The 26,772-nt window shown below is 41.2% G+C and overlaps 2 protein-coding genes across 3 annotated transcripts in view; both read left to right on the top strand.

The window, feature by feature from the left end:
• RFX4 (regulatory factor X4) overlaps window positions 1-4,506 on the top strand; it is an 87,670-nt gene extending 83,164 nt beyond the window's left edge. For both annotated transcript variants that reach the window (XM_036401428.2, XM_036401426.2), the window contains exon 18: window positions 2,947-4,506. In XM_036401428.2, the coding sequence (XP_036257321.1) occupies window positions 2,947-3,219 (273 nt within the window). In that variant the 3' untranslated portion in view covers window positions 3,220-4,506. The remainder of the gene's footprint in view (window positions 1-2,946) is intronic.
• A 3,359-nt stretch (window positions 4,507-7,865) lies between these two features.
• RIC8B (RIC8 guanine nucleotide exchange factor B) overlaps window positions 7,866-26,772 on the top strand; it is a 33,056-nt gene continuing 14,149 nt past the window's right edge. Inside the window, exons 1-4 of the mRNA XM_036400891.2 lie at window positions 7,866-8,012; window positions 11,575-11,622; window positions 19,870-20,478; window positions 22,933-23,027. Coding sequence (XP_036256784.1) covers window positions 7,896-8,012; window positions 11,575-11,622; window positions 19,870-20,478; window positions 22,933-23,027 — 869 coding nt within the window. The 5' untranslated portion in view covers window positions 7,866-7,895. The remainder of the gene's footprint in view (window positions 8,013-11,574; window positions 11,623-19,869; window positions 20,479-22,932; window positions 23,028-26,772) is intronic.

Genomic DNA, 26,772 nt, shown 5'->3' with positions numbered 1-26,772 from the left:
AGGCCCCAGTGTTTTGAGTTCAGCTTAAGCACTCTTCATTAACCGGATGTGGAGTGTGAAAGGTGATTCAGGCAGCATGGGCAGGCATCCGCCCAGATGGCTCTGCTTTGGACACTCCAACAAGGCTGAATAGATGCTTCATTGGGTGAGTTAATAGTCAGGCAGGGGCCAACGAGTACTTTAAAAATATTGTCCTTCAATAGTCTCTTCACTATAGGGAAAAAGAAGCCACTGAGTCATTTGTGATTAGCTGACCTACCATTACAAAACTTTCCATCTTGCATTCAGTCATAACAGAATTTATTGTAAAATACTGGATATTTAGAGTCCATGTTATTTTCAAGCAATTATTCTTTTTACATTCATGACACATTCATAAACACAGCTGCATTGGGTGCGCTCGATGAAAAGGAAAAGCAGCACACTGTATCCTGTCCCCTCATGCAGAGCCATTCCCCTGCCTTCTCAGTAAGCCTAAGCATGGCCTCTGGGCTGCATATTGGAGGAGGAAAATCTTTCTTTTTTGGTGCATCCTGAAGTTCATTCTGGGAGCCAAGATTTCATTCACTTACTGGCACAAGTTTTGTGGTTCCAAACAACCAAAAAGACATCATGTGGCTTCCCCACATATTGCTGTGTACAACAAGGGGACCCACCACAATATTCCCGGAGTTCATTCTCTTCTTCTTGATGATAGGTGAACATTTTTGCAGCCTACAAATTTTCAAATAGCAAATTATCCTGGCTGAAGACGGATTTCTCTTGGCATTTGTAAGGGATATGAAAGCATGTAATTCCCCTGTTAGAAGTCACAACCTTTGTTTCGAAACCTCAAAGGAAAATTGCACTGAGACAGGATGGCAAAGGCTTCTGTTATGGTTAGCAACAGAATAGCTCAATTATCTCATTGTGAGGAAGACAAGAGAGAATCACTGGTGTATTATGGCAGAAGTCTAGGGTAACCCTGTTATAAGTACACTCTTTAGTACAAGAACCTACAGTGATTTCATGTATACATCAATGGGTAATAAAGGCAAAGTCCACCATAACTGGTATCAAGTAAAACACTACTGAAAACAAGGAAGAAAGTTTTTAGCTTGGGCCACATATTGCTTCAAAGCTTGAGTTTCATTGTTAATGGTCATTGGAAGTTCTCATCTTCAGTGAAAGCTTTTGGAAAGCCAACAAGTCTGAAGACTTGGTTCTCCTTTAAAGGAATATAAGGCTTTTTCTGCTCAGTATGTAAGCTCTGCTGAACTTTCCCACTGAAAAAACTTCCTGTGGGGTGAATTTGGAAATTTAGATGATGTTTTAGAAACCTGTTGTCAGTGTTGCCAGGACAGCTTGTTCTGGAGCTGGATTAGCAGAACAGCATTGAAATGTCAATGTTCCAGGGTGGTGCTGCAGTTAAATGCCCCATTTCAGCAGCTGTGATGGCACAGGTAGATTCAGCCTGTGTGGTGATGGGAAGTACAGGCTAGATAACACCTTTGATGTCTTCCCTCTCATCTGCCTACTGGCCTGTGTCCCCGGGACACGCAGGGATGTGCTAAATGGCTAACTACAGTATGTTGGCCAAAAAGTCTTTTTCTCCTCTCTAGTTAGGAGTGGCCAGCGTGTGGCTCTGAGCTGCCTGAGGCTTGTGAACTGTTCAAATACATTTGTCAAGGCTGGCCTGGCTTCCTGGCTGTGCTCTGAAGGGAGACAGCACAAAGTCCTCATGGAGACACTGCTGCAATTGCCTTGGGCTTATGTAACAGCTGCTTATGCAACTGATTAACCCTGGGCCCATCCACAGTGGTGTAATGTAATTAGACCCCTTGGGAATCTCTGCTACCTCCCCTCCTAGGAGCACCTACTCCAGCTGATCTCTCCATAAGCCTCCAAAACATGAGGGGTTTTGCAGCAGTAGAAAGCTTTGGCATGCCACTTGCAAGGTTTGTAAGTATCAGAAGTGATAGTCCTGCTTTGGTGACAGCTTTCTAGTTAAAGAAATACAACAGCATCAAACAACCCAAGATACGGAAATGTTAAATGTGACACTTTTTGCAGAAAAGGTATAAAAATGTAAAATGTAGAAGCTTTGAAGATATATGACTGCCCAAGAGTAACAATGATCCTCACCATCTCTGCGATGCACATGGATAACGGGGACAAAATGGGGAGAGCTGTTCCTCAGACAGCACACAGATTATCTACTCCTGCAGGACGGACAATAAGATAAATACACGCTAAGCAAGCCCTCATAAGCACAATTTACTTTCTGTTGCAGTCTGTAGCTATAGAGGGCAAAAGCTGTTCTGTTTTCCTTCCTATCTTGTCCTTCCTTAGTGGAAGCCATTTGTCAGACTTTGATTTCTAGTTTCCAAGTGTCACTGTGAACAGCTGGGAACTAGAAAGATTCTCCTCCTGCCTGCCTCTTTCCATAAGTTCTCCAATTAGCTGCTGGTTCTGGGGCCAGACCACACTGCTTTCCTGATGAAACTGTCAGGATGTCTTGTGAACACTTTAAAGGGAAGGCACTTTCCCAGAAATAAAGATTCTTTTGCTCCTCTCCCTCAAAACTCATTTAAGTGAGGAAGAGTTAGGACATTTTATTTTCTGATTCTTAGTAAATAGCAAGTTTTTGAGTAAAAATGGGAGAAAAAAAGATAAATTAATTCAATTTATTTTTCTTCTATTTTCCAGATATATCTAGCACTTCAACAAATTAATTCAGTATTTAAAATCAGTGACTATTTTGCAAGACTTTCCCTGAAACTTTGGTTTACAGCAGACAATGGTTATCTGATATTTCACATTCAGTATGGTACCTTGTTGTTGGATAGCCATTAATTCATACGATTTTGGCTTTTCTAAACACAGAATTGTGACGCCACCAGCCCTTATTTTAAAATGAAGTATGCGGCAGATGATTCTTTGATTTCTTTTTTTTTTTAATTCTAGTACCCCTTCAATGGTCCAACATCAAGAATGGAGCCCTGTTTGATGAGCAGTACTCCCAGGCTGCATCCCACACCAGTGACTCCGCGCTGGCCAGAGGTCCCAGCTGCCAACTCCTGCTACACAAGCTCCTCCATGCACTCCACGAGATATGGCAATTCCAGTGACATGTACGCGCCCTTGACAACACGCAGGAATTCTGAGTACGAGCACATGCAACACTTTCCTGGCTTTGCATACATCAATGGGGAAGCCACTACAGGTTGGGCTAAATGAAGATGACTGGTATCAGCTGAGCCCACACACTTACAAGAGTTACAAAAGCTTCATGCCATGTGGGTCTTTTTGTGGACGTTCTTCAAGGAAGGTGAAAATGGAAAAGATCCTGGGCAGATAAATGTTGTTCTTAACATGGGCAGATTGCAGACCAGTATGACCGAATGTTCCTGTAGCTGAAAAATACTTTTGTGCTGTTCTAGACCACTTTTTGGGCCGATCAGTGCCTTTTTTAATTCTGGGACAACCCTGCGTTCTCTAAGTTTGAGTGAGCCAGTTTTACCCCCTCTCTTATTGACAAACATTAATGAGTCTTACAAACAAAAAGTACTGAAACAGGACCTATTTATAATTTGAATTAAAGACAGAAAATTTGCCCTCAGCAAAACTCCATCATCTGTTCTTTTAAGCTCTTAATGCATTCCTTAAAAACTATTCTGCCAAGTCATCACTTACTCATATCAATTCCTCTATCTGGTTCCTTAAAAGGACATGTGTTGCTGTAGGTTTCAGTTTACACCTAACTTTGTATATTGATGCACCTTTCTGTTGATCTAAGTAAGTGTGATCTTTACAAAAGAGAAGAAAAGACATGTAGCATTGAATTATACACTGCCTTAAGTTGACTGTTGTTCTTATTATATATGTATTTGTGTTGAGTTTGCACAATCTGGAAAAATCTAACTTCTCTGGTTAGTAATGACAAGGTAAGAAGGGACTTGGGACTGGGAAGATTTTGAATTCAGAGCCACGTATGTTAAATATGATGATATGAAGCAATTATATAAAGGAAATGGCAATGCAAACATGATTATTTGCTTAATTATCTATTGTCAGGTATGAAACTGTTCTCTCAATTCCTTCACGTGATGATAATTCTCTATACGTCTATAAAAGCAAAATTCAAAGCTGTGCCTTTGAAGTTATTCTGTACTGTGTATGTGTGGAAAAATGTATTGTATTTTGGGGAGAATTTTTCTTAGACATTTTCCTTCAGATTTGTAGCTATTTGTGAGTTTTTGTTAGTTTTTATTAACATAGCTTTTTTCTTCTGTATTATAAAATGCACCAAGCAATTATGGTGGACCTATTACCCTATGGGTAAGAAATAAATAAATGGAAATATGACAACAGGCATTTTAGTAGTTGTTTTGTAAATAAAATCTTTGATAGCACCCAGTGTGACAATAACCATGTTTATGTCTAAAGTGGACATAAGTGTTATTTGTACAGTTGTGCAAGGTATATGAGGGATTTTCACACCCAAATAAAGTTCTTGAAAGTAAATAGATGCCAGTTCAATTTACTTAAATACAAAAATTTCTACAAGCTCCAGACCTTCAAAAATGTTAGACATCATCATGCTTTTATTCAAGGATGGACTTGAGAACAGGTACAATTCATGGCAAATGCATGATGCACCTCCACTTGCCTGATGGACTGGTGATCATGACCTGCCAAGGTCCCTCCAAGGACCAGATGCCTTGCTGAGATATCTGTGGGTAGAACTGACCAGTAACTCAAGGCTGGATCTTTGGAAGGATCAGTATGGTGGCAAGCCTAAGCACCACTCAAGGGAAGCCAGAAGCACTTCTGCTCTTTTTTATAGTAAATTTTTAAACCAAAAGAAGCCTAATCCCCATTGACTGAAAAGGAGGAGAAAATGAGACTATTTTAGCATACAAATATTCCATATCCTTCAACACTTATGGGGTCAGCTTTGCTACCCCGAAGAGCTCAGGCCGACTGTTCAGGAAGGAGGAGGGATATCGGACACAGTGTGAGACCCAGAAATAATAAAACATTTCTGAATGGAGAACTGCAACATCCTGGGCCTCTTGGGAGAGGAAATTCTGACCAACAGCAGCACCACAAAGCTGCTCATAAAAAAGAGCTAAGAACATCATCAGCCAAACAGGGCTTGAAAAGTCTTTTGCAAAAAAAAGCCTCCATATTATTTCTTTTTTTTTTTTCTTTTTTTAAAAATGAATTAAAAAACTTGTGTTGATGCCTCAGGAGTGCACACTTCCAGCTACCATTGAACTGCTTCCTGATGAGGGCTTTGAAATTTAAAGTAGACATTCATGGGGGGCAGTGTATAGAATGGTGGAACAGAGGCCACCTCCTGCATGAGAAGAGCTGCGAAGTAAAGCAGGACTGATCCCGGGCCACTGCAGCTCAGACCCCACAACAGCAGCACAAACCATGTCAGCTTTCAGGTCACAGGCTGTGCACCAGCCTGGGGAGAGCAGCAGCCTGGGGAGAGCACCATAACCTCTAGGTAGAATGTCTGGTGAGGGGCAAGAATGTCTTAAGTCATCCCAGTACAAACTGTCAAACCTCCTGATTCAGAGTCTGCGGGTTGTTATTTAATTATTTTCCTTGACCATGGAAATTAAAAGTTGGGTTTTTTTGCCTAGCCATGCATTTATGTGCATATGAAGTAAATATGTGACTATGCAAATGTTGCTGATGAAACTTTTACACCACATTCTGAAATATTCAGTCTCAATTGCAGTTTCTCTTCTGTTATTTTTTCCTATTTTCTTCTTTCTTTCCTTTCTTTCCTATCTTTCCTCCTTTTTCTATTTTTTTTCTCTTTTCCTTTTCCCTTTTCCTTTTCTCTTTTTTTTTAATTTCTTGCTTACATTCTCTTTTTTCCTAACAAATGCACATTTTTATAAAGATGTGATCTTTTTCATGGGCTAAGACATATAATAAATGATAGATATATAATATATACAGTAGAAGAGGAACTAATATTATACCTTACAGCATAACTGACATAACACATTTAATATTTTTGAACAGATCTACACACACACACAAATGTATATATGTATGAATGCCTATAAAAATCCTTTACAATTCTTCAAGATTTTTCATTACCAGGTAGAAAAAAGACTCAGTGGGGGAAGAGCAGTGAGACCTCCATTCAGTAGCATGAATCCTGTTTTTGTCAGGCTACCTCTTGCTGCAAAGGTCGCTCCCCTTTGACAAAAATGGCCTCTGACCTCCCCAGCCCCACAATTCTGTTGTGACTGACCCTGAAACCCATGAAATTCAGGGGCAGACATTGCTTTGGAAGGTTTACATAAAGCTGACTAACATGGGAAGGGCTTGTGGTATGCACCCATCTGAAAAGGTCTGGCAGTTCTTTGGTAGAGGATGCAATTTATTGTGTCCTTCTCTTTCATTGAAATCCTAATCCTTCATATACTACATAAAGTGGAAACTAAAACACGTTGATGATGAATAACAATGTGCCTTTGAAGGGCAGTAACAGTTTCCTAATCTTTATTTTTCAGGTTTTGGAATTTTAAAAAAAATAACCATAGGCAAGTAAAATGAGTGTTTTGCTGTGCTGTGAAGTAAATCTAAGCAGGCTTATACTTTTTTATAGAGTTGTAAGTCTAACAAGCAAAAGACTCTTTTCATTGGGTTTCTCTCCAAAGCTCTGTTAGTTTACAGGTGGATCAGACTCAGAATTAATGGCTGCACACTGGATGACTGGATTTTGTTATTCCTTGCAGTCCGGTGACTGTGCTGTTCTGGATTTATATTCCAGTTCTTGTGGCAAGAAACCCCTAAGGAGGAAATTCAGGTTCTGGTTTGGGTCTGCATCTTAAACACTGCAGACAGGCACCGTCACATCTGACAACCTCTGGGCTCTGTCCATCTGCAGATGCAACCTCCCTGGTGTTTTCTGCTATGGAACCAGTCATTTGTGAGATTAAAGGTTTCTCTTTCTCACGGATTCCTAAACTGAAGGAATAAAGATTTTGAGGAGAGACCAGCCACAGCTCCATATGAAGATACTTGGGGAGTGGGTTTTGTTAACTTCAATATATCATCTTCTGCTCTCTGGACAATGGATTTCAATTACAGGGCACCTTGAGTTTGGAAATGCTGTGGATGTGCTCAGAGTGGTTTAAACACGCGGTCTTGCAAAACCTTTATAGAGACACCGTTCACCTTTGCCTGGCTCTGCCAATACACCTTCCCCTCCTGCCACCTCCTGAACAAAACGCAAAATTTTCGTGTATCACCATTGCTCTGGTAACTTAGACTTGAGACTGGTTTTGCTGCAAGACGCTGTGGTGAAGCCTCGCTTCAGGGAACACTCACAGACTTCGCCCGCGATGCTTAAGCCTAAAAGCTTAAGAAAAAGCAGCCAGGCCTAGCTGTGGCAGCCCTTCGCCTTGTGACTGACACGGTGTGCACAGGGCAGGTCGCAGGGAGCACACAATCGGCCAAGCCTAAGGAAAAGGGAGGGAAGCGCCGGGTAGTGCCCTGTGCCGCCGTGCGTCCCGAGAGCGCGCTATCGCCGCTCTTCCCAGCAGGAGCCCTGGGCGCTGTGGGCACGGACTGCAGCACCCATCGTGCCCCGCGGCAAGAAAGCACGGCACACCCCGCCGGCCGCCGCGCCGTTGGGCATCCTGGGAGATGGAGTCCTCTCTCCGCAATAGCCGGCCGACGGGATGGCAGCCAATAGGAGGGGTCGGGAGTGCGCGCCGTCGGCCCCTCCAGCCAATGGCGCGCGGATGCTGCCTGGCAGTCCGGGCGGCTTCCGCGGAGCGTCGGCAGCGTCAGAGGCCGCGGGTTGCGGCGCGCGGGCGGGGCGCGGCCGCTGCCGGCGGTGCCGGACGGGACGGGACGGGACGGGACGGTCGGGAATGGAGCGGGGCGCCGAGCCGGGCCCGGAGCTGGGCGCGGTGCTGGAGGCCGTGGAGGGGCGCGGCGGCGGTGGCGCCGAGGCGGTGGAGCGCGTCCTGGCGTGGTACAACGAGGAGGTAACGGGTCCCATCCCCCTCCCCTCTGCGCCGCTCCCCCGGCGCTGTCGCCGCCCCGCCCCGCCCGCCATCGGCAGCGCCGCCAACATCGTCCTGGACCTGGGCTCTGCAGCGGGTCCCCAGCGCTCACCGCTTTACCGCCATGGCCCCCGCCCCTCACAGCCCCTGCCCGGCGCAGCTTCCCGCCCCTCCCGTGCGCTCCCCGCTCACTGGCCGTGCAGGGCACCGCGGCGCTGCCGGGGCGGAGAGCCGTGGCAGTGGCTGGAGGAAAGCAGACTCCCAGGGGAGCACAAAGCTTGGCCCCGGCACGTTCGGTCTTGCGTTCTGCACGCCCAGTGGGTAGTGTGGGTTATCGGTGATCGGCTGTAAAAGGAGCTGTTCGATAGCGTTCATTTGCGTCACAAGTCTTTTAACCTACGTACACCGCTAGGCAGGGGTCGGATAGAGAACACTGAGGTCTCTTGGTACCTGCCCACCTGCCTGAGGTGCTGCCCTTTGTGGGCAGCCCTTTGTCACCGGGAATGGAGAGGGCTTTCCATCGCCTGGACAGCGACGGTGTCAGTGTGCAGGGGATGTGTGTGAAATGGGCTGACAGACCCCGCTTCATTTTTCCGTGTTTCTGGCCAAGCAAAGCGAAAGGGGAAGACAGCTTAGAGCAGGTTGAGCTTTTAATGCTGGCAGGTATGAACAAGTAGTAAGGGTCTACTGCTTTTGTAGTCTGATATGGATATGTTCAGACAAGAAGTGAAGGTGTTTCCTGTTGATATAGGGAGGTGAAAATCAGAGTGAAAATACATGTTGGGTTAATCTTTTATTACCCCCCCCCCCCCTCCTTCTGATAGGGGCATTTTGACACTTAGATTGTAGTAGAGGAGCACAGTCCATTCTGAAGTATTATGTCTCAACCCATCAGGTGGCTGTCCTTTGTATATGTGCTTCTGTGAGTGGTACACAAGTCTCTAAAGCTGGTGCTGACTCAGGGTTTGGCTTTGGCTGTAATTTAAATGCAGTCATGTTGAACTAATTATTGACTGAAATTTAGGAATCTGTTTCAGGAACGAACATTCAGATCTTTAGTTAAAGTTTCATTAAAGCGCTTTCTGGTTAGGGGAGAAGCCAAATGAACATGGATGTGATGTGGGTATTCATCCTCTAAGAGGTGTCTTGAAATTTGCTATCTTAAGTGCAACATATTTTACACCTAACAGTTGTCCAATCGGCGGAATAAATGCGGCACTCAATATGAGTGATCAGCAAGTCTCGAAGTTTATTGATAGCTCACACATATTTATATTGGTGTTAATGAAGCTAATACATATTGCAAAGCTGAGCTCATTATTGGTTAATTACTTATCGGTCAACCACGCCTACTTCTATATTCCTATAGTTATTTTGTTACTACTTCTACATTCTTGTGGTTATTCTGCTGAAACTATCCTCATATTTTTGGCAAAAGATCCTCTCCTCTATCCTGTTGTTGCACCAAGGGCACAATGTCCTTGTCAATGGTTGGACACTGACTGCTGAATCCTAGACTTGTCTCCTTCTAACTTAACCAACGGTATTATGTCGCCGTGACCTTTCTCAGCTAGCCAACTGTCCACAAAGCTCTCCACAAACAATGTCAGTAACTAACTTCTTCACTCAAACTTGGGCTTGTAGAAGAACCTTGACTCTTGACATAGGCTGCCATTGGGTGAAATTCAAAGGTAGAGATTGATGCAGCTGGAGGGCACTCTGTCTGAAGGATTGGTAGATCAGGAGTTCATGGAACATCTGTTTTAACTTACTGACTTCTGAGGTACAGAGGAAGGATTCTGATTGGAAAGAACCTTTTGTTTCTGTCCTTACTCCTCAAAGTGACCCCATGTTAAATGTGTTCTGTCAGAAAGGATGCACAAGCATAATTTCTTAATTTTGCTGTACTGGATTTTATGCCTTCTCAGCAGCTTTCCCAGGTGAATTATTTAGGCTTGAGTTGAATCGTCAAGGACAGAGTTGAGAGCTCATGCACCTTGTGTTCTGACATTTCAAGTATTTGCATGAAGTCTTGGAGTTAAGTGTGTAGCTAAATACTTCTTTTGGAGTGGGTGAGAAACTTTAATGCTGTCTCAGTATGACATTGCCTTTACTGCATTTCTTGTTCAAACTTTTTAATCGTATTTCCTCTATCTCTTTTTTTTGTACACTTTGTTACTGACACTTTGTCTATGGGCCAGCAAAGACTGGGCAGAGTACTCCAGGTTCCAGAGCTTTAGGTTTCCCTGGTTTTTTTTTCCAAATAACGAATGAAATATACTTTAATTGAAAAGAAAGGATGGATCAAGTGTAGTTCCAAAGTGCAAGTGCCTATAGAATAACCATAATGAGAGAAATTAATATGTCTGTTGGTGCTTCTCTGTGCTGTCCTATTTGCAGTGATTATTCCAAATCTCTGTTGCTCTACTGCTTAGGCTTGTTCTCACTACATTGCTTTTGTAAACTTGCTAAAATGTTCATGTGCAAACATAAAGGTTGCATTCTCTTGGTTAATTGCTCATCATTCAACGCTCACCTGTCTTTGATTGGCATGTTGCTGAACTCCTGTTGTCTAGTTGGGAGCTCTGTAAGAGAGATGAAGGGGATTATTTGCCTATTATTGAGAGAGGAGGGGAATGATTTTCCTAACATCCTCAAGGCTCTAATTGATGTTGGTAACCTTTCTGTGTAATTGTAAGCTTGGGTCATGAAAGGTAAGAAGGCCCATGAATGTGCTATGGAAAGTCACTTTTGTTTTCAGTCGCTTGCATGATGTAGCAAGTTGCATGTTAGATGTAGAAATTGATATTTTAATTTTTTGGAAGCTGTTAATCATGCTTGATCATTTATATTGGAAGTTTTAAAATGTTAAGAGAAATGTCTGGTATTAGTGCTGTTTTCTTTGTCTGATGAGTAATATTTCGCTAATAGCATTCTTCAGGGTGCAAACATGGAACTAGGCCCGACTGCTATTTGAAGTGTTTAATAAAAAATAAGGACTTGTAGTTAGACCATGTCTATCTTTTGTTTAACTGTACCAGAGAAACAAATACCTTGGTAAGGTGTTTTGGAAGCTGCCAGAACACAGAAACTCGTAGTTTTTGTAGCAAGGCTTATTTGATTTGTAGTACTTGTTTTCTGGGCAAGATGATGCCATGGTGGTTCTGGTTTGGAACAGTCAGAGCAGTCAAAAGCTTGCAAGCAAGATCTGTTTGGGGAAGAATCTGGGTAATGAGGTATGTGTAAAACACAAGGCAATCTCTCTCATTTTTCACCCTGTTAAGTGCCATGTGTGAGGTAGTTGACTCACATCCCACAGATAAAAGCTTGCTCTGCACCAGTTGTAATTGTGAAACTCTTCATTGGAGGCACTTACTGAAGCTTTTGCTGTTGGGGAGGATGGGAAGAGGAGGGCATGGTTGTAGCCTCATTATCTGAGGCTTGGTTTAACCAGAGCCCTGGAGTTTTGAATAGTTTTGCTGGTATTACATCCTCTGCAGCTGCTGTGCATGTAACAAACACAAACTCTTGTCTTTGCTTACAGAATCGGGCCACTTTCAGGTTTGACCCTGCAGATGAAGACAAAAGAAGGGTGAGTAAAATAGGCTGTAGAGCTGCATACCTCAATGTAGAAGTTAAGAGTAAAGGCAGTCTCTCAACTTAGCTGCCATTGTGAAATGGTGCAAGCAGTGAGTATAAAGTTATAATTTAATTGTTACTTCTTCAGTCCGAGAGACATGACAGCTACACATTCCCTTTTTTCTCTGAAATTCCCCTAGCAAAGGCTCTCAGTGTTGAATGAAAGTAGTTACAGAAAAGCCTATAAATTATTTTGCTGGGTACGGATTTGAGATGAGGTGGAAGAATAAATGTAAAGATACTCTTCTATATCTACTAAGGTAAAATTTTGCCATAGATTTTTCAATTTTCTCTCTTCTCAGCAGGTAACAATATGACAGATGTATTTCTTGTCTATGTGAGATGCTTAAAGAACACTAGGGATTAAGATGAAGTGATAAGTACAGAAGAAAACTATTAAGCTATAAGGAAGACAGGGTTGCAGAAGCCTGTTATTCCAAAGGTGCTGTAATCAGTGAGATGTGGTACATGCATCAGGTGTCAAAGCTGGGAAATGTGAATTGAGCTGTCCAGGTGTGGTAGGGCTTAGCACATCCCTTGGGATCCATTCACAGCCTCGCATTTAAAGCTTGGACATGGAATTTTTTTTTTCCTGTTGTTATTTTTAGAGTGTAAGATGCAATACCAAGCCCCTTTCTTTCTGTTGTGTAATTAGCTTTGGGTCTGATTTGCATATTTATTCAGAAAACGTTCATTAGTGAATGAGGCTGTATCTTTCTGCTATTTCTGGAATAGACTCAAAGCTTGAAATCAGAATTGCAATATTCCTACAAGGATAGCTTGTCTGAAATTGGGCACACATTGTTTCATTCCATGATCTTATGCTAAATCTAAATATTTTAAGGTGTTATGTTTTTGGGTTGGTTTTTTTTTTTTTTTTCTGGTAGAAATGGATGGGATGATAAGTCTGCCAGTCTTTTGCATTTGCAAACCCAACAGTTGTTTGTACTGTAATCTTCAGTTGCAATTCCTTGTTACACAGAGGACTCAAAGACCTCTTAGCTTTGCTTTATCTATGGCTTTACTGGAAGCTCATACTCAGTGATGTGGTGATGGACTCTGTGTGTCCCTTCTGATCTGTAGGAGAACTCACCTGGGATCTGGACTTGGTGCTTACCTCTGTTCCCTCACCATCCCTCCCATCCCTTTTTACAGTGTGCTTGAGCGAATGTCTAGTCTGAAAAATTGATTGCCAGCTGCAGAACACAGGAAAGGACAAGAGAGCAAAGGCCAAATTGGCAGAAGCCAAATAAAGACAATGAGTTTGGAGAGGTGAATGTAAGTTACACAGTATGAGGATTTTTTTTTTAAGCAACCCATACACACCAGTGACATGCTGAAAATACAAAAGATAGAAAGGCCAAAACTATGGCTTGACTAGAAGCTGGTTAATTGGACTGAGTAAATTGTTCTGCAGCTACCAAAGCATGATGGTTTTAGGCTGTAACCTAACTAAATCAGCAGTGAGTTTGTGATAATGAATTCCAGGAGAAAAGTAGGCTCTGTCCTCCAGAAGACAGGAAGAGAGGTAATGCTATCAAGTTTGTCTATCTGAACATAGCCACAGGACTGTAATACATCACAGGGTGATAAAACCTCAAGATTGTAATGTGAGCTGTCCTTGTGTTTTTCCTGGTTGTTTAATGATGTATGTGTCTGCCTTGGCCTATCTGTGGTGAGTGTTCTGGATATAAATCAGATGGCAATCTATGTTGTACTCTAAGATCCACTCAGATACCAGGCACATCAAGTCAGTGCCAATCCTTCTTAACTTATTATATACTAATAAAAAATATGAATTTATGGAAGCCTGTTTTCAGTTTCTTTGTGTAAACAGTATAGAAATTGCCATCTGGAAGTAAATGTGTTCTGGAATAGCAGCTGAAATAAAGGCAGTGGTGTTGTTTCTCAGGAGTTTAATGAGCGCTTAGAAATCTGAAATATTTGTCTCAAGCAGTCAAGAAGTTTTTGACAGTGTTCTGCTGGAAAAAGTTGAGTCTCCAGAACTGCAACGCTTCACAGCACCATGGCATGGTTGAGACAAACAGTTGGTCTGTTCTGGAATCCACTCCAGAAAAGGGATACCTATTAACTTGACCAGGCAGTCACCTTGGAGAGAGTTGTCAGGTGTAGTGTCTCACTCTCTCTGGCAGAGCAGGTGCTTCAGCTCAAGCTCACATGCTAATACAAAAAGGAAGGCGTTTTTTGGACCACTTGATCCTTATTTAATAGCTTTGCTCTCCATTATTTATACTTTGTTGGGGCCAAATACTGCTTCTGAAGTAGCAACACATTTGTGCTGTTTACAGACTTTAGATGGTAAGAAAATTACAGTACAGTCTCTCAGCACTGATTGCCTGGCTGGTCATAGCATTCCACAGCTGGAAGTTGTCATGGCACCATTTGCTGTGATATAACAGATGAAGTAAATCTGTCCAAGATGACAAGTAGGGCTTTCTAATGAAGGCACTGAGTTTGCAAGAGGAAGGGGAAAAAAGGGAAGCAGTAGCCAAATGTAAGAATGTGACTTACAAGCCATATTCTTACCTGATATGACTGAACTATTTCCTCTTCAGCTCCATACCTTTCTGTCTGCTTCACCTCTTATAGTACTTGCAGCATCAGGTTTCTGCTATGTTAGGTCCAGCTTACTGTGTTGGGTCTCTTAATAGAAATCTTCAGAATTTGAGACCAGTGTTCTTGAGTTACTGTCTGGATTTGATTTGAACATGATGGATCTAAAATTCAGTGGGAAGAAAATCACCCAAAACAGTCTTTTCCCCTTGCATCAGTGAATGTTTTCAAGGTGTTGAAATAGCTTGTGGTAAATCATACCAAATGTATGTGGGGATTTCTCTACCAGTTAAATTCATGATGTGGGGAGATTCTCTAAGTCTCTGTACAGTACCATATTTTAACTCTGGAAGGAGTGAATTATGTTGATGGAGCAAGATGCTGTCACACTCTAAATCTTAGAAGAACCTCATTCTTAAGTTAGTGCTGTTGATGTTGTGATGTTTCAGGGAGGTCTGAAGGTTCCTGCAGCCACCAAGGCACAGTTTTTCTCCTCCCAGTAAATATGGGGTAAGCTTTTAAAATCTGTTAGTGAGTGTCCTGTAACAATATTAAGCTCAGGTTCTCCTGTGAGCACACTGTGTGGTATTTTAGTTGATGTTACTGTTCTGACTTCTCCAAAACCCCTTAAGGGACTACCAGTCTGTAAGAGGAAAAAGTACTAAGTATCCTGCATTAATACTGAGCATTTGTTCTAATTCCCTCTGGTCCTGCCCATTCCCATCCAGCATTTTTCAGCTGTTACTGAAACCTCTTAAGGTTCATGAAACCCATCTTTCCTTTTAACATCCTTTCACCATGGGATTACAGAAGATAAAAGGGTTCTCCCTCTCCCTGTCCAGTGAGGTGAGCAGCAGCTGCTGTGAGTGCAGCTACACAGGATTTAACCTTTCTGTGACTCTGAAGCAAGTGTTTAATCCACCAGTTCTGACAACAGGGATTGCTCAGTGTGCTCCTCACCTCACCTGCAGAACTGTCCTGCTCTCATGTGTTCAAACCTTCAGCTTGGTGCTGTGCCATGTCAGAGCTGGCAGGCTCCTGCCAAACAGCCAACTTCCCGCTATCAGTGCAGGCTCAACAATGAAGTGCTCAAAATAGAGCAGGCTGAATCCTCAAGGAATGCAAATATACACCTTCCCACCCACATCTGTCCACAAAGACAAATGGGCAAAAATTTGGCACAGTCTTCTCAGGGGAGGTTATCTAATTGTCCTGTTATTCAGCACAGTTGATGACATATGTTGTATAAATGTTGTCTTGACTTGCAGAGAAATGAAGGTTGTAACTTATATTTCAAATATTCTTGGGCTTACTTTCTTATTGCCATGGATGCTTAGCTCGGAAACGTAATAGACATTAAAACACAGAAACTGAAGAGTTGTGCTTTCCTTTCCATCCCCTCCCCTCACCTAAGCCTAATCAGCCTGTGAACAAACATAGTGGAAGATAATGGAAGTATTTGGCCCAAAGTCACAAAGCAGGTCTGTGGCTGAGCAAGGGAGAAAACACACGTCTCCTGTCTCAGGAGAGGTCTTTTTCTACTGGGCTGTGTTGCTTCTTAGCATCGTGGCTTTACACTGTCAAGATAAAGGACCAAAATAGGTTAATAGTTTATTTGTCAAAAGAAGATGACAAATGGGTTTTTCTGGCCTTCCTCTTTTAATACAAGATTTAATACTACAGCCTAGACAAAAGGAATGGTGTGCATTATTCTGTGTTAATATTAGCACAAAAGCTGAGAAATCTTGAATTTCAGAGAAATGAATGGATTTTACAATAAAAAAATGTTAAAACTAGAAACTGCCTTGAGTGTGTGAAAAAGTATATGAAAAACATTGCTTGCTGTAGCATGATTGATGAAAGTCAAAATATTATCTAGATGTTGAAAGGATAGAACACCAAACAAAGGAATGTGAAAATCTTGCAGTGACCTAAAGGTTAGCAAACAAAGGCCCTGAAACTGGAACAGTCATCATATGTGTTGTGAAAGGGGGAGGTTCCTTCCTGTCTGAATTTTCACTTGCTTTTATTTCCAACCACATAAATGAAATCTCTGCCCCTTAGCTTATGCCATGCTAATGGCCTACAGGGTGGTAGAAGGAGCACCACCTAGAGAAAATGAAAAGCATAATAATGTTGTTGTGGTCACATCTCTTCCTGTTTCTCTTATCTCTGTGCATCATTTCCCTTGTACCATCAAGGCCAAAACAGAAAATGTGCTGTATGGCATTTGGTTTTAATTGTCTCTGAGACAATTTCCTAATAGGGTGAATCTTTTCGTGGATAGCTCTGCAATTATAATCAGATACTCTAGCTTTTCCTGAGCTGCTGATGGCTCTTGGGATCAGCCAACAGTGGTTCACTGTCAAGATACCCTAACTGATTGCTGCTTCCTCTAAAATCACTCTTGATGGCTCACTGGGTCTTAACTCCAGAGAACTTTGTCAGCACTTAAGTTGTAATCAGGTTGCTAAATCTCTAAAAAAAAAAAAAGTTCTATTTTATATCTATGTTTAGTACAACTATTCAGAGTTAAGACTCTTCTGGTGCTGCATTTCATTATGATTTGAAGCCAAGAGATGATTTTATATTTTTAATTAAATTCCATGTCATTTACTGTATGGAGGGAAGGTTAGACTTCCACCTCTCACAGCAAGTCAGCAGGAGGTTATTGCCCTTTGGCATCCCTCCTGCAGTGCTTTTGACATTTTCCGGTGACGCTTTCATAACAGCAGGTGGGTAAAACTTATGGGGAAAAAAATTAAGTTAGAATTTGAGCGGCTTGGTCTCTATGTAACCAAATAAGTTTCAGAATTTGGATAAATTGTTACAGACCACCTTGTAGCAGCTGTTACCAACAAGGAAGACAATAACTGCTAAGTCTAGTTGAAAAGTGCTTAAACACAGAATAAACTAGCATTTTTCTGGAGTTCTGTGAACTGTCTGTTCAGTTGTGTGTTATTCCTCAAAACCAAAGAGACTCCACACTTCAGCTTGCAAAGCAGACTTAATTGTATGCAAAACTCTCAGCAATAGAAAGTGAACTGTTGTAAGAAATTGAGCTGTGACTAGGTAATTTGACTGTGGATCTAGACTGGGCATTTTTTGTTTTGGGCGTTTTAAAAAACACATCAAAGCTGCCACCTTCAGAAACATTCGGTGCAGGTCTAGCGTACCATGCTTAAATCAGGGAGTTGTGTGGTTCTGTGTGAGCAGCACTAGGTTAATGCTGAAGAACTCTGTCCTTAAGTGTCTTTTTCCAGCCACAGTAAGTACCTATATGCCTGTACAGATGGTCACATGTGGGGTTTTTAGTACTGTAGTGTCTCTAATACTCTGATAAAACATTTCTCATGTTGCATATGTGATAAGAGGTGGGGCTCATTCCTTGTTTTCAAGCTCTTACTGGATTGTCTAGTCAGTGCTGTGGAAACGCAGCATCTTGGTTGTCTGGGTGGTGCTTTTGGATGGGTTTAACCCCAGGACAAGCATCGTAGAAATCATATTGTGAGTTCCTACTGTTTGACTTTGTTTGCACATTTTCTTTTAATGTTTGAAGTTAAAAGAAAACAAGTTTAAGTCTTGGGTTGTTTGCTCCTGTATTCTTCTGGAGTGTCTGTTCTAGATGTGCTTTAGATTTAATGTTTGTTCTTGATTTTGTTCATTTTTTTATTTTGACTTTAATTGTAAATCGTCACAGTAATAATACTGGCTTACATGTCCCAAGTGGAATCTTTGTTTTGAACTTTGTATCAGGATCATGGGCTTCAGTGCTCCTCACCTTTTCATTGTGGTGGTGATAGTGAAAGTGGAATTCCAGAGACCATTCACCAAGCCATTTTATACTTTACTTTAGTATTCCTGTGCTTTTTGTAATGATGTTTTTGACACAGACTCCCTGAGATCGCAATATGAATTTTGGGTCCTAAGTAGACTTCTGCTTTAGGGCTCTTCCACTCAGTGGCTGCTCTGGCTTCTTCAGTAATTTATTCATGTTGATGGCCAAGACACCAAGCTGAGGAGGAGAGGAGCATGGAGAAACTGTGTCCTAGGAGGTACAGTGAAGTTTCTGTTGTATTGAGAATTTCTTTGTTATTGTATTATGATCCCAATATTGGAACGTGCCTGGGCTCTTCTGGCCCTTGCTGCTTGACCAGAGGCGACAGCTGTGGTGTTTTCACCTCAGAGACACCCCTGGCTGGCTGGAAGTGGCAGCTGGGCACTTGGGACAAGTCCAGGCAAGCAGGAATTCATGTTTTACCTCTAATGGGAAGGCTTTAGGCGAGGTGAAGAGGAAAAGGAGACGGATTCTGCCAGAGGGTTAATCCAGAGTTTTATTCCATGGTCACAGATCTCCGACTCTTGGTAACAGCTCCAACAGAATCCCGACCGCATGGTCCCGTGTCTTTTCAAGCCCGGGGAAAGCGGGAGGGGAAGGGGTAGGTGTGCCACCAACCAGGTGGAAGGGGGGCAGTCTCAGGGGACAATGACACCTAGACTGGCCAATGACCCCAGGGCCAAGAAGCATCTTTTGAACTGCACCAACCAGACGACGCCCTTGCTGGAATGTTAAGATTGACTGACAGCACTTAGCAAGGAGGCAAGGGGGAGGGGAAGAGAGAGGTTGGCACACCTGGAAAACTGGGATAGCTAAACCAGGATATTGCTTCACACTGCAACACTTTGTGACTATACTTCTGACGCTAGTACCCATGAGTAGTTGTGTTGTCTTGAGCGTAAGGCATAAAATCCCACTGGAGTCCTCTCACATCAAGCAATCTCTTCTGGCCTCTCTTTTCTCCCCTTTGATTGATTGATTGTCCATTTCTGTCTTATAAAAGGTAATGCTTCTGTAATTCAGATGTTACAGTTCTGACGTGCAGATTATTGGAGTGTTGTATTTTCCCATGCTGCATATATGTGATTATTTACCCATGCAGTCCTGTTGGTATAAGGAATCTGTGAACTATTTTGACATCAACAACAATCTGTGTTGATAAAGCAGCAGCTTTGCTGCTTTAGTAGAACTGCTCCAGTCTGCCTTCAAGGAAAACTGCATTGTGTTTCTGTGTCAGAGCTGTTATTTCTTAGAGTCATGCTTAAAATGGGAGAAGTCTGTGGATTAGGTTGAAGAGGCCACATAAATTACAGCTGTTACCAAACATGGAGTACTAATCCTTGTATGTTAAGTAGCAGTTATTTTGGTTTCTTTTTCTCCCAGCCTTCTGACTGAAACAACCTTGACTTAAAAATTCTGCAGGTGCTGTAGGTGTGACTGTTGTACTTTGACATATTTTTGCTTTCACTTCTCTCTAACTTTGTTATTCTTCTGGAGATTTTAGTCCTGATACTGTAACTGGCAGTGGTGGGTAATAGCTGCCGTTTTGGCTTAATGCTTCTGCAAATGTTGATGTATTTGGATTGTGTCCATGAGGAAAACTGCTTTTGGTGCTTTCTGGAGGCCTTTGGTAACAGTATGTATTTTGAAGCGTTAATATGGAATACCTAGTTTCTCAAGTGAGATAAAACGTCAAAAGTTATATGGAAGCTTAGCAAAGTAGTTTCTTATTGCCACCAGTATTTTGACACTAAAACTGTCCCCTTTTTCTTTGTTATGTGTGCCTAGAAACTGTGTGAAGGAATTCTAAACATCCTTGAAAAAGACACAAAAACTTCATGTCAAGTTGCCTGCCTGGAGGCCCTCCGGATTCTCTCCCGGGACAAGAAGGTTTTAGTGCCTGTTACCACAAAGAGGAACATGCAGATCCTTATGAAGCTAGCAAAGCTGGACACTGTGGAAGATCCACTGGAGAGAGTATCTGAATTTCCTGTGATAGTAGAAGCCTTAAAATGCCTCTGTAACATAGTTTTTAATAGTTCAGTTGCACAGAAGCTCAGTTTGGAACTGAATCTTGCAGCAATGCTCTGCAATCTTCTGCAGAAATGTAAGGACCGGCAGCTTGTTGATGACATTAAATGCTTTGATTTGCGTCTCCTCTTCCTCTTGTCCCTTCTGCACACAGATATTAGAGCACAGTTGCGTCAGGAGCTACAAGGGGTGCAGGTTTTGACTCAGGCTTTGGAGAGTTCCCTGAGTGTAAGATGGACAGGAGAATATAAGGCAGCAGAAGATCGTGACAGGCTTCCTCTATCTTTGCAAGAGACAGATTGTGCCATTGAGGCACTAAAGGCTCTATTTAATGTAACACTTGACAGCTGGAATGTCCACAGCAAGGTAAGGCTTAGCTGAAGTGCTTTCTTCAGTTGATTTTGTTTAGCCTGCAAGAACCAGCGGGTAGATACACAGGCGGCAGTTGTTGTTCCTGCTACGAGTTTGGCAGAAAATCTTATTCATACGTTTTCTGTGTATTAGGAGAACTGCTTGGCTTGCCTAATGCAAGTTTAAACTGTATGTTTTCAGATACAAAAATGCAAAAAGTACTATTTCATCAAAGTCTTAGATTTCCAAAAGAAAATAAATGTTGTTCACTAATAATTATCTGGCTAGGAAAAACTTCTTTATCTAAGTGTACCAGATCGCTCCATCTTTGGAGCTTGTGGACTATGGCAAAAGGGCAATAGATAGAGCTGAGAGAACTTCTCTGTTGCATGATAAGTACATCAGCTCTCATTTTTAACAAATAACTCTGATGAAAGAGTGCTACTGTTGTTAATATCTTTGTCCCATCCTCCCAACACCAGCTTTGGACTTCATCATTATCTTTTTAGGTGGGATCAAGTACAAGAACAAAATACACTTTGATTGTTATGTCTTATGAATAAGGTTTATCTTGGTTTGTTTTTGTTGTTATATCAGATATTTTTTTTTCCTTAGATGAATATGCTTCCTATGTGTTACATCCTTAAACTTATAAACAGAAATTACAAGGGTAACTTTTCTGAATAACCTGAGTCTGTGCTAAAGCTGGAGAATTATATAGAGAACCTTTCTTTTTAGTCTACATCATAGTCTCTAGAACAGTGTTATTTACTTTCCATTGGACATGGTAAATATGTAGCATATAAAGCTGATCAAAATTCTACATTAGTTAAAACTTGCAAATAATTGTTCTTTTTAGTGCATTGGACTAAACAGCAAATCAGATATTAATTATAACTTAAAGGAATGTAAAACTTGAGCAAAGTTGGAAGTTTATTTTTTGCTTTAATGTCTCAAGGATATGCTGAATAAGAAATCCTGAAATTTAAGATTAAGTTGTGGAGGGATCAGAGAAGGTAATATTTGAGTTTCAAGGAAATATAAAGAAAGTGAGGTTTCTTTCTTCTGTTTATATTCCTGACTTAGACCCTTATTAAAAGTATCTTTCACTTTGTCAAAGTTCTTCGTATAGACAGATGATTGTTCTGAAGGTAAAAAAGCATGTAACACAGTTATATGGAAAGTTGGAAAAAGAAACTGTTCACCTCTTGAGAGATAAACTCTTGATACCTGGAAGTTGGTTTACTCTTAAAAAATACTGAATCTGGAGAGATGTAAAGCCCAGCTCACTGTCTTTTCCTCCTTAATATCCCAAGAATGCATGTAGCTTTTTTTTTTAAATGAGAAGCTTATTTGCATTTTGAGATAAAGCTTAGATTATAACTCTACTAGAAATTCCTAAAAGCGGAGAACTTTTAAATTAAAGAACTTCTTAGTGGCTGTTAGCTGTTAGCCAGATATGGTAGGTGACATTCTGCTTAGTGAATATTCCAGTGGTAATTTTAATGATCTGGGAGAGGAGTGAAAGGCATGCTAATAAAGTAGGCTGAAGATGCAGAATTTGAAGAAATTCCAAACAGCAGAACACATGGAAAATAAAAGGAGAGCAGAGAGGTTGGGCATGTGGGTGAAAGCTAAACAAGATCTATCCTAATGTGGAGAGGACCACTTGAAACACCAGTATTTAATGACTGGAGATGGTTTCAAAGTAGCAAGGCCAGACAAGATCTGCAGATGGTACATTGGCAGATTTTGATGCTGATCCTTCAAAAGATGCATTGGGTGCTTTGTGCCAGGTCAAAATTCCAGAACATAGGACAGATGCCAAGAAGAGCTGTTGAAAAAGGGTGAGGACAATGATACAGAGTTAAATGGTTGCAGTTACTGGTGTACTATGGCGTGGCTGCTGTCTGGTAGTGGGAGATTGGAAAGGGGGGATTGCTTGGAGAGAGGAAAAGGTAGGGCAAGTAAGGTTGCTGAGAAGTTATTAATGGAATGGAGGAAAGGTATCAAGGAAATTAGAAAAAAGAGACAGACTAGGTGGAGGGAATGAAACTTGGCAAAAGGCCTAAATGAAGAGAAGACAAATTAAGTGAAGAACATGCATAATCCAAATGGATGAAGAGGTGGCCTGGTGTAAATAGAGGAAGTAAAGAGAGTGGTGTGTTAGGAATAGTGGTATGGAATTGAGCAAACACTTGTAACTGGGTTTTCTACTAATGAAGGCTAGTTTAACTGGAAAAACCTCAGTGAGTTATACAAGGTTTGACTTTTGAAAAAGTCAGCTTATGAGAGTTATGTACCATTAAGCATTCAGTGAAACAAAGGTACAGTCCTTTTATTGATAGGGATGGATGTTATGATCTAATAGGTATTTTCCATCTTTAACTTTTATTATTCTAGTGACCTGAAAGCCTTACTTGCAATCTTCAAAATGAAAAAATATCTTCATAATTTATATTTATATAGAATGAATCTCATCAATTTCGTTACATGGCTGCCATCCTTCGACACTGCTTATTAACCACAGGCCCTACTGAAGAAAAAACTGAAGAGTTGCACAGGTTGGTAGAATTGCAGAGCTAATCTATGTTAAAAGGTTTTTGTTTGGTTGGTTTTTCTAAATAGAAATTACTTCGCCTAAAATCTAAAGTAGAAATCTGAGAAACAATGAAAACTTCATTTATTTTGAGGTAATACTGTTAATCTTTTTTTGATGAAAGCTGTTTTCCTCAAACATTGTTTAAGCATATCCAGTTTTCCAGAGAGAAGGTGGCTGGCAAGATTGTTATCTTCTGTCACTGATAAAGAAGCTCACCTTTTTTAAAATTTTGGTTTTGTGTTCACGTGTGTGTATCTGAGGATGAAAATACATATGAAAGTTGTAAGTGTAGTTAAAATTGAAGTGGAATGCAACTTCTGTTGTTTTGCACAGAAACTAATGGAAACACTGCGTTTTGAGATTTCTATATGTAAGTTTTGCAATTCTGATGGATTGGGGTGGAAGTAACAAGTTGATATTTTATCCCAATAGTTCTGTGCTGCTTTATTGGAAGTACCAATAATTTTCCTTGGTAATAATGTTTTTTTTTCAAAGATAAGTGAATCACACAGTTTTAGGTGTGTGGTTTGGTTTTTTTTTCCTCAGTCCTGCACCTAACTATTATGTATTGGCAGCCAATAATTCAATCAAAATTCAGATTATTTGTGGTGAGGTGGTGGGTCTTGTTTAGTGTTACTGTTCTTTCTCTATGACACCCTTATTTTTACCAAGTAGGTCAGCTGTTCACTGGGCCTGACAGTACAGTAGCTTCCCTCAGCACTGAAATGTTGCCATTTTCTTCTTCAGAAATGTCTGCATATCTGACTGTAGGATCTTTAGAAGGTCTGCTGAGCCAGTCTCTACAAAGGATACAGCTTTTCATACCCAGCAATCTTGAAAGTGTTAAATTACCTTGATTAAAGTCTTGGAAAGCTCTTAGAGATCAACAGTCTTAGGAGGTGAACACTAAAATCCTAGAAGAGAGCCCTTCTCAGTTGGTGCAGACTAGTTTGGAATAATTTAGGATACTGCTGCAGTAGTTGCCATGACTGAAGTTAGTGCTGTGTCCTGAAGGGCAGTTAGTATTTTCTCTTTGCTGCTGCTTATGGTGGGTGCTTTGTGCTCTCAGCCTCCTTTAAGGGAGGGACTGGCAGGAATAAAATCCCTACTGCTGGGAGAATTTAAAAGTTTTGGATAAAATCAACAATTATGAGAGAGTTACAAGAACTATTATATAGCTGATGCTCTTCCCAAGATCTGTTCCCTTGTCCAGAAATCTGACTAGTCTGATCACACTGTTAAATATATTGCCCTGTAAAATTTAATTGTCTTGTGCTATTGCAAAAGGATGCAAGTTATGCAGGTCCTTTTGGTTTTAGATTTTGCACACACTTGCAGCTGAGATCCAGAAAGGGCTTTGCATAAAGAAGCAGGCAGCTGTGAAGATGATGTAGTGTGATTTCTGTCCTTGCTTTTTCAGTGTCAAGGGAGATTTTTTGTAGCAGTGCTGCCCATATGGGCCTTATGGAGACACCAAGTCAAAGCAAAGGTTCTCCATAATTCTGAGAGGGGGAAGCACGAAATAAATGAGGACACACATCACTGCCTTGTATCAAGGCAGTTGTTCTTCCTTCTCCAGCAGAGACTCAGTGTAGCACTGCATTAGTCTTTCTGCTATGCTGAGAAAACAGCTTTGTCCCTCAGTTAGCAAACTGTAGCTGGTTAAGTTAGCTGAAGAGTAAAGAATGCAAGTATAGCATCATTGCTTGTGGTATTCGATCTTGATTTACGTGCTGCAAGAGCACCGTGCAGGATTTGACTGCTGCGATTCAAGTATTTCAGCCTTTTTGCTGAATCTGAGTTGTGTCTTTGAATACTGCAAGGATGCAATAAAAGAATAAATGAATACACCCTTCCACCAAGACTGTTCATCACAGCTCTGGAATAAAAAAGCTATACTCAGAAGTAACGCCCCTGCAAATCCTCAAATGGATTGGGGCCTTCATCAAAGGGCCCAACTTCAGTCCACTGATCTATTCAGACAAGCAAAACTCAATTCCTGATAGGAGCCACACTAAGAAATGAGTAAATTGTTATTAGCAGTATGTAGCTAAAAGAGAGAGGCCTGTGTCATCATTTGGGCTATTCAGCATGCTGGACTCTGACCGTGCAATCTTTATTGCTAGAGATGAGGTGTGAGTCAGAGAGCAGAGCACAACTTCCAGCTCTGCTTTCCTCCTGGAGCCTATCACTAAGGCAATTATGAAAACTGTGTTAAAAATAAAATGAAATACAAACAGTTGTGAATGCAGAATAAAATGTATGAAGCATCGGGGAGGTACAAATACATTTCTTAAGACTGCTGATTACTTGCACTTCCCTAAGTTTGTAAATCTGCAGAACCTAAGATGCTTCAGTGAAAGGTTTTGGCAGCCTGTTATAGCACATAGTTTGAATGGCTGTGCTTCGAATGTGTAAGTTGAGGATTTATTTTAGGTGAACAGTGAGTGTTGGACGCATGCCCTGAGCCACGATGTACTGATTGTCAGTGTGACTATTTCTAATAAAAAAGCAGAAGTTAGCCATAAAATATCTTAACTACTTTAGTACCCAGCATTGTCCTTGTGGTTCTGTTGCAGCATTGCTTAATGTTTGAATATGAACAACTTAAAGTACCACATGTTAGAGTGAGTGTCATTTTTGCCCACTAACAAGGTTTTAATCAAGGCATTCATTGGCTCTAAATAGGCCTTTGCTTCTGAATTTGCATATCAGGAGGGGGCTGGGAGCATGAGTGGGTGGATGTCATGTCCCAGTGATTAATGATCTGTAGGAAGCCAAAAAGGGGAGAGTAATATACGCAGTATTTCTACCCCCTGGAGTAGGAATGCAAACACTATTGTGCATATCTGTGCACAGTCACTGACTTCCTGGTAGCTGGAGAATTTCATACACTCCTCTGCCACAAATAAAACTGTCAGTGGAGTGACAAAGATCAGAAAGCTGGGCTTCATTTATTGAAAAGAATAGCTCAGGCACAGTGATCCAGAAAATTAATTTTGTAGGTGTTTGGGAACTTGATTGTTTAATAAAAAACTGGTAAAAAGAGAACTTTTGATGAAAGGTCTGAAGCCATCAAATATTTGTTGAATTTCTTCTGTTTTGTTTCTGACTATTCCTGAATTATTTGAGAGGAATAACTTCTGTGATATAAAAGGCATATCTTGAGCACGATTTAGAACAAAACAAAGAGAACAGGCAGTCCCAAAAGTAATAGTGGTCTGAATTTCAATTACTAAAAGAGCAAAAAAGAGATGGCACAGTGTGGAACAGCCACCCAGTCTGATCAAACCAGAACTAGCAATTTTGTTAGAAATCCTGTTATGGTCAGATGGCCATGGTTTACTTTCTCTTTTGCTAATTCTTTGATAGAATAGTATTAATAACTTAGAAACAGAGGGCAGCTTCTAAGTAGATATTATTAAAAGTCTTAAATGAAGTTGTTTGAAAATATTTCTCCATTCTTGGAGCACTTCACCAGTCCTTGAAACATGAGTGCTCATTGGTTCATTGATAGCTTTGAGGTCTGCATGGGTAAACCTGAATCGTTTTGTGCGGTTTCTAAATACATCCATTTTTAAGTTTAGTTGGACATCAGCAAGTAAATAATGATGGAATTCTAATTTTTGCAGCATCTGCGTAATTTCTCCCAGTATTCAGGAACAGTACAAGCCCAAGTCTGTACAGTGAGAACAGGGTAGATAGCA

This window comes from Molothrus ater, chromosome 5 (assembly GCF_012460135.2).
Source record: "Molothrus ater isolate BHLD 08-10-18 breed brown headed cowbird chromosome 5, BPBGC_Mater_1.1, whole genome shotgun sequence".
NCBI classification, from domain to species: domain Eukaryota; kingdom Metazoa; phylum Chordata; class Aves; order Passeriformes; family Icteridae; genus Molothrus; species Molothrus ater.
The sequence above is the reverse complement of the archived record's forward strand: the minus strand, read 5'-3'. Positions and strand labels throughout refer to the sequence as shown.